The 12,519-nt window shown below is 38.4% G+C and overlaps 1 protein-coding gene across 2 annotated transcripts in view; it reads left to right on the top strand.

The window, feature by feature from the left end:
* The window catches only part of CABCOCO1 (ciliary associated calcium binding coiled-coil 1), a 43,674-nt gene extending 31,769 nt beyond the window's left edge, over positions 1 to 11,905 (top strand). The window contains exons 5-7 of one of the 2 annotated variants that reach the window (XM_031060722.1): positions 8,242 to 8,301; positions 8,695 to 8,829; positions 11,079 to 11,905. In XM_031060722.1, the coding sequence (XP_030916582.1) occupies positions 8,242 to 8,301; positions 8,695 to 8,829; positions 11,079 to 11,120 (237 nt within the window). In that variant the 3' untranslated portion in view covers positions 11,121 to 11,905. The remainder of the gene's footprint in view (positions 1 to 8,241; positions 8,302 to 8,694; positions 8,830 to 11,078) is intronic. The other variant, XM_031060723.1, reaches the window with a different exon arrangement.
* The last annotated feature ends 614 nt before the right edge of the window (positions 11,906 to 12,519 follow it).

Here is a 12,519-nt window from a genome sequence, read left to right as displayed (position 1 = left end):
AGAAATGGAGTTGTAAAGAAGCACCGATACCTTGGACTTGTGTGGAGGGTTTGTGTGTGCTGATCAAATATTCTGGTGTTAAAATAGACTAGTTTCACATAGAGAGGTGACTGAAAACTGTAACTCTGAAATTTCAGAGAGCTGGCTTGCTTCTGCATTCCCACATTGGGAAATGTATGCTAATGGCTTAATTTTTATGATAAAACATGAAAAATAAGTCCCTAAAATAGTGTTGAATCCATTTTCTGATAAAACAAATTTGTTTTCCCATTTGTGATTAAAATGACCTACAGTAAGATTTTTTTTTAACTAGGTGTTAATTAAAAATATGGAAATGGATTTAAAAAACCTTGCAGTTCACAGTGGAAGAATTACCATAACTGATCTGTTCTCAGAGCCATGCCTGTTCTGAGATGTTTTTAAGATGTCTGAGTTACTGGTTGTTTTTCTGCATGATTGTTTCCAAAGCAAAATGTGATTCCAATAAAAACAGTAATTGAATTTACAGTCCACAGGACAAATTGTTGTTTTAACAGAAACTTACACACTCAGGCAAAGACCTTATGTTTTAGGTCTAATAACAAAGAACACAAGCTCCCCATTTTTATGTGGCCATATATTCTGCAGTTTTCTAATGTGGCATTTTTTCTTTAAAAAATCTATATTGTATTTTTTAAATTATGGGAGCAGTTTTTCCCCCCTTTTAGCTCTGGATCAATATTCCTTAGGTTGTGTTGGTTTGGGGTTTTTTTTAAAGCAATCTTTTAAATGTTAGTGCAACTATTTTCTGTAGCATCAGCTGGGGGTGAATCAATACAGACAAGCCTATCCACATCTAATGCACCTAATGACTGAGAGGAGTTTGGAGAGAGCTTGTTCATCTGGCATTTGGTGCTGAGAGAACGTGCAGAGCACAGGGCAGTTGTGTGAGGGGCTTGTCCATGACCAGTCTTGTGTGGAGAACACGCTGATTTCAGAGGAAGTGGGTAGGAAGGGAAGGCTGTCCAAGAGCAGTGGCGGACAAAGGCAGGAGGTGGGACCTCTTTCCAGCATCAGGCAGTGACTGCCCTTTACTGAACCAGCAGCAAAATGCTATTTTTCTGCTGTCAGACTTTCTCTGCAGGCGCCCCTGGGCTCTTCTCAAGCCCTTTTTGTTCTAAAAGGTGGAGGGATTAAGTTTTCCTAGGTTTTTGGAATCTTGGTGCCTTTTTTTTTCCTGTTTAGGTAAAACCTGAAGTCTGTGCTTGCTGAACTAAGAGGAGTTTTGTGGGGCTCAGCTCCAGGGACACACATGCTGCTCTGAACTGGTGTGTGCAGAGCATGAGACACACTGAAGATTCACACATCCTGGAAACATGCATGTCTGCATTAGCAGGCTTTTTTTGGAAGTCTTAGGGCTGACCTAAAACCCTGTGGAACAGTAAGAGTTGGTGAGATATTGCTGCATCTCGGATGTAACACCTGGAGAAAGCAGTCCAGGATTGTGCCAACAGCTGTCTGACTTTTGCCTAGACACTCAGGGGTGCAGGAGGAACACGTGGTGCTGGTAATCATCTCTGAGTTCCTACAGTGACCATTTGAAAAAAAAAGGGAATATTTCGTACTTCTCACACCAGGCAAACCAGGGACCCTGGGTGAGCTTTCCTAGGTTCCCCTTGGGAAAAGGCCAGAGAGCAGACTGTGCTTGCTGCAGTCCAGGGCAGGTACATTGAGGAGTTTTTAGGTTCTTAATTTATCTTAGTTGACTGTCTCTCAGGAGAGACAGTTGTCTTTGCACTTCCTGCAAGCAGGGGTTTAGGGGGTTGACAGAGCCCCTAAAGCAGGTGTGATGAATACCAGCCCCCCAAGCAATTTAATTCTTATAGGCCATTTTGTTGCCAAAGGCACATGATCTCATGCAAATTGATTTTCTGAGAGTATGGAATTGCAGAATCTATAAAATGTTTGAAGCCTGGTCCCAGAAAGAGGTACAAAAATGCACCTGGGCAAGTTTTGTTTCACATTTTTATCATAATGTTTTCAGCATTCATATTGGTTCTTTACTGATAAAATAATGTGGTAGAAAAGATGCACAGCAAATGTAAAGCTCCAACCTGATAAAGGTGGATGCCACTGCCTGTTGTTTATTGGGTTCAACAGAACTTACTTTCATGGTTTGCAGATGTGATCATATGAGTAATAAAAGGGCTTTCATTTTTTAAAACCATTTGTAGCTCTAGATAGGTGGTTCCTGTGGGAAAGGTGCTTGTGGTGGTTTTTTATTTTTTAAATTACTTTAGATCCCTGTTGATTTTGATTGTACAGCCAATATAGGAGCTGGCTGTTCTTTGCTTGTTCCATGGCTTTTTCCATAGCCCCTTGAAGTAGAAAGGTGGGAGTTGACACTTTGAAGAGTCCAGACATGCAAGAGTTGCACTTTCAAGAACAAAAAACCCAAAATTGTTCACCCCTCCTGAAAATCTGTATGTATTTTTGAAGGGTTATGTTAGCCTTGAGGATTTAAAATTATGAGATATATCCCAAAAAAAATGAATTTCTTAAAAATAATTGTTTGGTTCTTTTTCGTTGCAGTCTAGTTTCTGAGCTTTCAAGATTCATGTTTTCAGTCTTTCCTCTGCAACCATAAGAGCTAACTTTATTTTTAAATGAAAGCTGAGATTCTCTTGTAATCCCATAACTCTAGGAGATTTGGCAACACTAAATGCAATGTGAATTTAGAGTGACCATTCCAAGGTGAATCATTTAGTGATGTGTCCTCAGCATTAAAGCCAGCTGGGGATTTTTTTTTTTTATGTCTTTTATTTTGTCTTTCTAAATAATCTGCAAATTGGCAGCAATAATTGGAAGCTTGGTGAAAGCAGGAGAAGGCAACTGCAGCCTAGTAAAATCAGGGGGTTTTATTGTTGGGTTTTTTCCTGGTATGCTAAGATAGATTCTTACAGAATCTAGGCATTAAGGGCACTCTGCATTACGATATCTCTAGAGAGGAAGGCTTTGGTTGTTTTTGTAGAAGCACCCTTTTCTACTCAGTCAAGCATTAAAATTGGCAGCAGCTCCTGGAGTAGCAAGAAAATCCTGGTTGTCCTCATGTAGTTACTGAAAACAGTAAGAGGATATGTAAAAGCTTTAACTCCAAGGAAAAATATTTATAACTGTGACATTGTGTTTCCTTACAGTAATTTATGGGCAAAATGTAGGAAAGGAGGAACACAAGCTATAAATAATATTTCTTATGTAAACATAATGGCAGTAGCAAATTCTTTTTATTTAAAAATTAATATTGATGTTCATTAATATAAATTACCACATTTCAGATGACTCTGATGTCCTTGAGGCCAGATGTCACTGACTGATTTACAGCTTCCTGGGGGGAGGAGGAGATCCTGTTTTGTCAATGTAGGCACCAAATTGCTTCAAATAGCTATTTTAGGCTAGATTCTTTACTAATGTATTGTCAGCACAGTCGATTCGCATCGCAGATCAGAAACATGGAAAACTCTTTTAGAACATATTGACTTGGAATTTGAAATGCAGGAATAAGAGCATAAAGCTTACCTTTGACTCACTGAACTTCTGTCTCTTCTAGGAATAGGGGTTTGAAAACTCCTGCCCAGGAACACGCACACAGAATTTCCATGTGCATCATTAGCAACCAGGGAACATCCTTCAGAGGCAGAGTTTTAGGTCCTCATTGATCTTAATTCTACTTTTAATATTAATACAAATGCGTGTAGTGAGGGTGTGCAGGAGGAAGCTCGGCCACCTCAGTCACACCATAGAGATCAGATACCTGGATTAAGTTTTTGAGTACTGTGTAAAATCCTTTGGTCCTTTGGACCTCATGCTGCAGAAGAGGATGGCAGACGTGTTTGTGGAGCTATTGGCAGCTCCCAGGAACCTCCTGTGGGAACGCTCGTGGGTGATACCTCCGCAGGCAGGTGGGGTGGATTTGTTGTGTTTGCATATGCTGGCAGGTAAAAGGTGGGGGATTAAAGAAAGCAGGCTGGTTTGAGTCAGTGCATCTCTGTCCATTAGGTATTCATTCAAATTCAACCACATGAAATACAGGCATCCAACAAACCACCTCTTGTAAGTGCCTTTTATTGCAGCAGCTGAAATTCAGCACATTTGTAGGTGTGGGGCCCGCCATGTTTAGCATGTATAGCAAACTAATATAAATCCTGTATTACAGAGTTTGTTTGATAGCAAAGCTCACATACATATGAGAGAAATCTGTGCAGGCCTCTGGTAGGATAAGGTCCCATGGCATACAAATAAAAACTGCACAGGTGTTATGAATATAGAGAATAATGCACAAAGAACTCCCTTTCTGAAACTCATCTGCCATTCATATAAATCAAACCTATATCCATTGAAAGGCTTGGAAAAATGTTGCAAGGCTTTAGAAATGGTCCATGTTGAATGTGGGATCTTTTTTCCAATCCTTATAAATAATTATTTTCCAGTGTTTGGTAAGTTTAGCTGCTGAGAATTTATGTTAAGACTGTTTAGAAAGGAGTACAGAATTTCAGGTAATATCAAGCTGAGAAGGTGGTTTTAAAATATTCTGTGATACAAAAGCCTTTTATCAAAGAGGCCAGTGCATCACCCCCTCAGTCTTTTTTCTCGTTTATGAAATAAGTAAACATAAACTCTGAATTCTCATTTTCAGTAAGCATGTTAGTAAAGCCAAACTGACCTTGACCTTAGCTTTGCTAATTCCCAAACTCTGATATCTATTCCTGGAGTAGATTTTTCCCCTTCATACCACATACATAAATACTGCAAACCTTTTCAATGCTTTGAATTAGAGTGGAAGTAAATAGCTAGTTTTAATCTACATAATATTTTGAGAGCAGACGTTCTGTGCTATGACTATTAAGATATTCCCAGCAGCCATTTCTATAATACTAAAACCTCTTATATCTATTATTAAAAGTAACACTATCAGCCAGGGCTTGTTATATGCCACAGAAACTTTAAATAATAAAATACAGAATGGATAAAATCTGCAATAATAGTAACTTAAGAAAAATTAATGTAAGTAACAGATAACATCGGGGAGAAAATGCAATGGTATATTGGTAAGTTATGCAAAGCTAATTTTATAATAACTACCACATCTGTGGAATTCATCTATTAGAATGCTTTACCAATCTTCTTTCCTGTTATTATTCTGTTTTAGAAATTTCCCTCTGTACTATTTTACTGTCTTTTCTCTGCCTACATTTGTAGAAAGGCAATTTGCTACCTCTCAACAACAAGAAAAGTGTGTGAGTTTATGTACAGAACAACACAGGGCTTTTTATACAGACCTGTCTTTATGCAGACTTGTACCAGTAAGAATTCCAGAGCAGGGTTGGGACGGGGCTGTGCTCTGAGAGCAGTGGCTGCTCCAGCTGCCCTTCTCAGACTGGTGTCCCTGGGCTGGGGAGGTGGTGCTGACCTATCAGTCCCATGTAACGCTGTGCTGACTTCTCTGGCCCAGCAGCCTCCTGGCACCCCACCTCACCTCAGAACAGGTAAGAATAGTGCACCTAATTGTCCCTTCAGTCTCTTTCAGAGCAGCTGACACTGATAAGCCAGCTACATTTGTGCAACTGCCTCACAATGTCTTGATGTTTGAATTCCCGTGGACCCGCTGGACCGCAGTGTGCAGGAAAATATTGCCAATTAATTTTTAAGGCATTATCATCTTGCCAAACTGTTCCTCACATTTCGATAGTTATATTGATTCAAGAGGACACTTTGAGTAATACATCTTTGTCATAGTGAATAATGCTCACATAATGACAAATCTTCAGGAATTAAAAAAAGGAGAGTGAAGTTTTTAATGTAGGTCAGTGGAAGTAATTCACCATAAATTTACTTAGTCTTCAGAAACTAGCAACATTTTTTTAAAGCCTCTGTAACTGTATAAAACTTACTGTGTCTCCTTCTCTGTTTTTAAATAGATTTTACTACAGAGCCATTGGTGCTATTAAACATGAGGTTTTGTTCAAAGGAAACACAAAGACTTAATTGTATTTTTTAAAGGAAAGTATTGCATCAGAAGGATTCATTTAAATACGTTTGTTGGCTTCGGGCTCTCACCACAATTCATTCGTTCTAATTTTCCCCTGGACTTGTTAAGGACACAATGTATAGAAAGGAGCAATGCAGAATGGCATTTTTAGGTCACTATATTTTGGCTGTAAACTGTAGTCCTGCTCATAAACTTGTTATTACTAAACAAAAAGCTTCATATTCTACATTGAAGTTTCACAGTCTTTAAAAAAAAACTTTTGGCTGACTGTTGGGACTATTATGGCTCATTAAAGAGACTAGTTCTGCTGTAATTTAGTTATTTCTTAATGATCCAAGGGTTATTATTAGACATGGAACAGATGAGTAAAGAATGGCTGTCTGTAAAAAGACGCAGTGAAGTAAAAATATTATTCAGAAAAACAGAACCTCTGAAAATCTTATCCATGCAACAAAAGTGTATTTGATTGACTTGGAATTGATTCTAAAAACATGGTCTATTTTTATTACATAATTTGACCTTTTTTTTTTTTAATTTGGACTGGAGAAAATAAATGGAATGATCATTTAATCTAAATTTTAAAATTTATTTTTAGTGAATAGGTTACTAAACAAAAAATATTATTTTAAGGAAGCAGAAAGTAATTTTGAATTGTCATCCACTTCAGCTAATATTTTTAATTAGAAAATATAAGGGAAGAAAATTGAGATAGTTGCTAAATTTAAAAAGCTATAGTTTTTTAAAAAATAGAATTTGAAAACAAAATGTCTTTGTTTTTGAAAGAAATACAGTTTAAGTCAGTTTTTTCATTTTGATTCCAAACACAAACCTTCTGACTATTTCTTTTGTGAGTATGTAGGCATTGACAAAGTGCTGAAAATTTGAATTACAGTGATAAAAGACAATGCTTCTATAACTCTGTTTTTCTCCTCAGTTATAATCTGCAAATCTTTCTGTCAGCCTGTTATGTTCTTATAAACATGGGCTAATGCTATCTACCTACTTTACTGAGCTCACACATAACAGGGAACCTTGGAGGTAGTGACAGAGTCCAAACAGAAGTTCTGAAAAGCTTTTAGGACTACAAAAGAGATTTTTATTATAATGAAGTGGCTAGGTCTAACTTTGTATTTTCAGTGGTTGCTATCACTTCTGCAGATGTATAGAAGCTTTAATATTTTCAGCGTGTTAATTGTAGCAAGTAACTATGACCCAAATATCAACCTAGCTAGAATTTCAAAAGTATGAGGAAATTAATTTATGGGAATTGCAATTACCCTGATGTGAATTAATGTCGTTTACTTACACCATCCAAGCAAAATCCTGTTTGTAATCGCTGACTCAGAACTGGAACATCTGCCTCGTATTCTCGATGGGCACTTCCCCTGCAGAGGCCCCAGATACACCATTTCAGTGCTGTACCCTGCTCCTTGCTTGGCCACAAATGCCTTTTTTCACCCTATTTGGCACATATGTTTTCTGTCATCCATTTTTTTTAAGTAGGACACAAAACCTTGTCCCTTTAGAGGACACAGGGGTGTCTTCTGTATCACTCCTGAGAACCTGAGCATGGACTTGGTGCTTCATCCAGCTGCTCCAGGTGGGAAAAGCCATGCCCTTGTCAGAGCATTCCTGGAGCTGCAGGTCCCATGGTCCCCCTCTCTGCAGTGAGATTCCCACAGTCACAGCAAAGGAACAAGAAGAAGCAGCAAAACTTGGACCATTAGCAACTCTTAAATTATAGTTACATATTAAAATAGTTTCCTTAGGGCCTTATTTGATTTTGTGTCACTGCAACTTCACTCCGACTGACTCCTTAGATATTCCCCTGCAATTCCAAACTGCAACAGTGTCCCCATTCAGAAGTGACAAATTTTCCGTGGGAAGACAGAATGTTACCTAAGCACTGTGTTTTCTAAACGTAATTATCCACATGAGTAAGAAGCTGTAGTGTTATGAAATTATGAAAATCATCTGTTCTTTCCAAGCATTATAAAGAGGGCCCCTTGAGATGCAACTAGAAATTAAAGCTGATCTATAATCATTTTCAGAACGTTTTCCAGTTCTGAGCACCTGGATAGTAACAGAAAAGGTATTGTTTTTTGCTGTTTGCCAACGATTTCATTTCCATTTAAAAAAACTGCAAGAAACCTCTGAGCAATAATTAAACATAAATTACTTTCTTCTTTTTTCTTTTTTTCTATTTATGCTACCAGGATGAGATTGAACTTGACCAACCTGCAGTTTCCCCCTCAGCTTCAGTGACAGAATCTCAGGTACAGTTTTGTTCCTTTTAGCTTGCTGGGGGCATGGGGGGGAAGGGGGGGTGCTTAAGCAGTTTTTCTATGAATTTCCATTGGATCCCGGTCACTGATGGCATTTATTCTCTAGAACATAGCATCCATTCTCTTCTAAGATTGAATGAAAAGACTTTTAATGCAATAATCAGTCAGCAGAGGACATTTATTTGAGTGAGCCCATCTGGGCTCTTGCCCTGTGGAAGGATGTGTCTGCCTGGCCTGGGCAGTGTGAGACAGCCACGATGGTCTCTGTCAAGGCAGTGCTTCCCAAAAGCAGCTCTGTGTTTTGCTTCTCTTTGTACTGGTGCTGCTGGGTACAGGGCAGGAGGATGTTCTAACTCAGTGTTTCCTCTGGCTGGTTGCTGCTAGGGGACTGACCAGGGGGATTGCCTGCAAGAGCCCTGTCCAGGGGCAGCGTCTTCCGAGGCTGTAGCTGGAGTCACTGCTGAAGATGAGAAGTCTGCAGTGTGTGAAATCCCAAATGAAATTATTGGCAACCTTGAGGTACTATTACTAGAAAGCTATTCACTAATTCTGTCTATGGTTAATTAGCTAGCTCAGTCTTAATGAATATAAACTGTGTTTGTGCTAAAGCTGGCAAAAAGCACATCCATATGCTGTAAAAATGTGAATTAGCCTCTATAAATAACTCCTAGTTTAGTCAGCTTACATATGATAAGATAAAAAATACTCAGTAATATGACAACATATATCTTCAGCCTTACTATGTGTCAAAAACACAGGCCAAATCCTGCTCTCAGTGATGTCAGTGATAAAATTCCTTCTTGGGGGTTCAGGACCAGCTGCTGTGCTAGAGTATATGCAATGTGTGCTTAATATAAATTGTTAGATGCATCTATGTCACACATCCTTCAATTTGTGTAAGAAATTACTCACTTATGCCAATTTTAGGCTTTGTCTGGTAGGTGTGTGACTACACAAGAGCTGCATTAATGAAACAGATTAGCTGTCAGTATGTGGTCTTCAGACTCTGAGGGGTCCATGATTTCTTTCTGTGAGATTCATGGAAGGGAAGGAAGCTACTGTCACTGAAATTAACAGGAAATGATTGAAAGCCAAAGAACAGATTTGCTAGAATAGATTTGCACCAAGGAGCTGCTGGAATTTGGTCTTACTGGCAACAACCAGGTGGCACTTTGAACTCCAGATACAGCACATTAGACACTATTGACTAAGCAGCAGTTTAATAAATACCTAATACTATCTGAAAATACTGTGGTATTGGTAAATTGGTTTACTTGGACTATGCATCAGTGGGGAATATGAATAAGAATTATTTTATGAATTATTATATTAATTAGACTAGATTAGATCATTAGATCAACCTATTTGAATTTATATTCCATTATATTCCGTTTCAATATGTCTTTAGAAATGGGAGGGAATCTCTGGCCTGTGTTATCTCATTCCTGTCCCTATCAATAGAAAAGAGTAAATACCTGGTTTTTGCTTGACCTTCATGCCACTAACATCAGTATTGAGTTTTTTTCTTTACAAGACTGCAGAGATGAGAAAAATACTTTCTTTTTTTTTTTTTTTTTGCAACTCTGGTTGTATACAAAGAAAATAATTTCCCCTCAGGTTTTAATTCTTTCACCAGTGTATAATTTTCACCTGTTTTCTCAGTTTCTTGACCTCTGAAGAAGTCTTATAATTAGATTTTTGCCTGATTCATGATCAAGCTCATACCATTTTTTGTTACATGTGACATATGGTTACCCCATTGATATATTTGCAGAATAGCACTAATAGGGATTTCTAGGACTGGCAAGCCACAAAGTTCCTAAAATGTCAAGTTACTGCAAGTGCTTCTGGTACAAATCCATTTGCTTTATCAAAATTACCTGTATTCCATTAAGAGTGTAACTCTGAGTTTTGGAACAGTTTATGTAGAGTCTGTAAAAGACCTATAAGCCTGTCCCAGTTTGAACAAAACTTTATCACTCTTAGAAATACTGTCATTGCCCTCTTTCCATTTCTCTTGTATTTTTGCAGTGATCAATGCTCATACTGAAAAATATACAAATTACCCATAAAACACCAGTGTTTTTGGCCCTTTTTCCAGTGATCCCACATTTCCAAGTGCTACACAATCAGAGATTGCTATGCATTATCACTGCCAAAGATTTCATTAGAATACATCACAACCCCTGTACCTTCCCCACAAATGTTACATTGCAAATTAAACACTCAATGTCTACAGCAGTTTGGATTTCCAGAATGAGATGCATATTCATAATTGTGTTTGTAATTAAGACAGACAAGCAGCATCACAGAAATACGTTTTTTTATTGTTCATTTTCAATAATGCTTTTTAATTCCAGCACTGTTTCAATAAAACACATTACACTAGAGAACAAACATCTGCAGCAAAGGCAAACAGTAGGAACAACCAGGTCCCAAAGCAATTTTTCCGGTTTGGTGTCTATTGTTAAAGGCTGTCTGAGAATACAGGAAAATTAGCCTATCTCCAAGACAAGGTTAGGTGAGGGATGGCTGTCCCAGATCCCTTCCTGCTCGTGGCAGCCGTGCCATCCATCGGAATTGCGCAGGGCCATGTGATAACGCGCTATCGCGTAAGGACAGACAGCAACACCGGTCTGTCTGCAAAACAGGAAGGTGTGGAGGATAATGTCTGCCTTGCTGCTCCACACTGTGTCAAGACTACAAAGACAATGTGGGTCTAAGATAGCTCCATCATAACCTCCTCTTTCTTCTGATTTTCTTTACAGGCAGACTTAAAAGAAAAGCTGCAAATGCAGGAAGAAGCTTAGACTTGGAGAAGAGAAAAATTGAAAAGTCCTAAATAGCCAGATAAGAAAGGTGATGGTGGGTTTTGCAGGAATTGGGCAGTAGGGGATGGCACATACAGAGGCTGGCTCACTACCTGAACCAAATAATTTTTGTATAGAGGAAAATGGTTCTGTTAACATTTACCTCGAAGTATTTAATCCCAGTTCCTCAAATTTATGGTGTTCTGCCAGCGTTGTTGTTTAGTTTAGACTTAAGTTGAAGATTATAAACAGAAGGGCACGTAATTAAAACACGTTGAAGTTCAGTTTATTTCTGAATACAGTTCTAAATTCTAACTTTAAAAAAAAAAGCTGCAGTTTCATTCTCCCAGTTGTGAAATACTTAACAGTTTCTGCTTTACACCTATGGTTTTTTTCAGGAAATGTTGCTACAAGGAAAATACATAGAGAGAAAACATTATTTTGAGGCACTGTAGCTGTAATAAGGGGAGAATTTAATTAACATGTAATTACACACCTTGCACTGTAGCTATTCATTAATAATATGTATGTTATTTTGTTTTAATTTGCTTCCTAAGCTTTAAAAAAATTTAATAGCTTACACTTCTTTCTTTCCACCATATTAAAATTGCATAACTGAAGAGTTTGCACTTAAGTATTCCAAGAAGAGGTTCTTTAGATTTCAGTGGATTATTTTCTGGAATGCATGTATCCTTTCATCTGAGAATGTTTCCATATTTTGTCAGACATTATAGAAATGTTTCATGCTCAAAAGGAATCCAACCAAATAAATGACCTCAGAAGAACCGGTTGAACATCTATGTTTCAAACTTGCTGCCTGTATTTGTTGTGTCACAGAACTCTATGCCCTAGAAAGCATGTGAAATACAAGTCATGCTTTGAAGCATCAAGGCTGGATTGGATTGCATGTTTAGTGGAATACATGAGAAACAGAGTATTTTATCGTTGCGTTTTTGTATTAATTGACCTCTAAGTAGAAAGTTAGATTTTGTTTAATTTCATTCTCATTTTTTGGTGGTGGTAAATGAAAAAAATTTGCAAGCCTGACTCAGCCAGTCCAAAGAAGAAAACAGCTTGTAGCAGTTCTCCTAAAAGGTCTGATTTGATGCTGCCTGACTTTCAAGGGTGATGGGCACAGCACTGAGCGTGCAGCTGGAAAGGTCATTCCCATGTGCCCCACAGGATGTGGTCCCACAGCTGAAGACAGCACCCAGGAGCTGTGCCTGAGCACCAGGAGTGGGTGTGCTCTGCAGAGTGCGTGTCCAGTGTGGGCACAGAGCTCCTGCAAACCAATGGTTCACTGGTTGAAGGGACAGAGCATTTTACTTGGTCTCATGCACTGAGAAGAATTCTTCCCCTGGTACGTGATAAGGAGAAGTAAGGCCTGTAATGATTCACT

The sequence above is a fragment of the Geospiza fortis genome, unplaced genomic scaffold (genome assembly GCF_000277835.1).
Source record: "Geospiza fortis unplaced genomic scaffold, GeoFor_1.0 scaffold92, whole genome shotgun sequence".
NCBI classification, from domain to species: domain Eukaryota; kingdom Metazoa; phylum Chordata; class Aves; order Passeriformes; family Thraupidae; genus Geospiza; species Geospiza fortis.
Note: the sequence above shows the minus strand (reverse complement) of the source record. Positions and strands in the feature narration are given on the sequence as shown.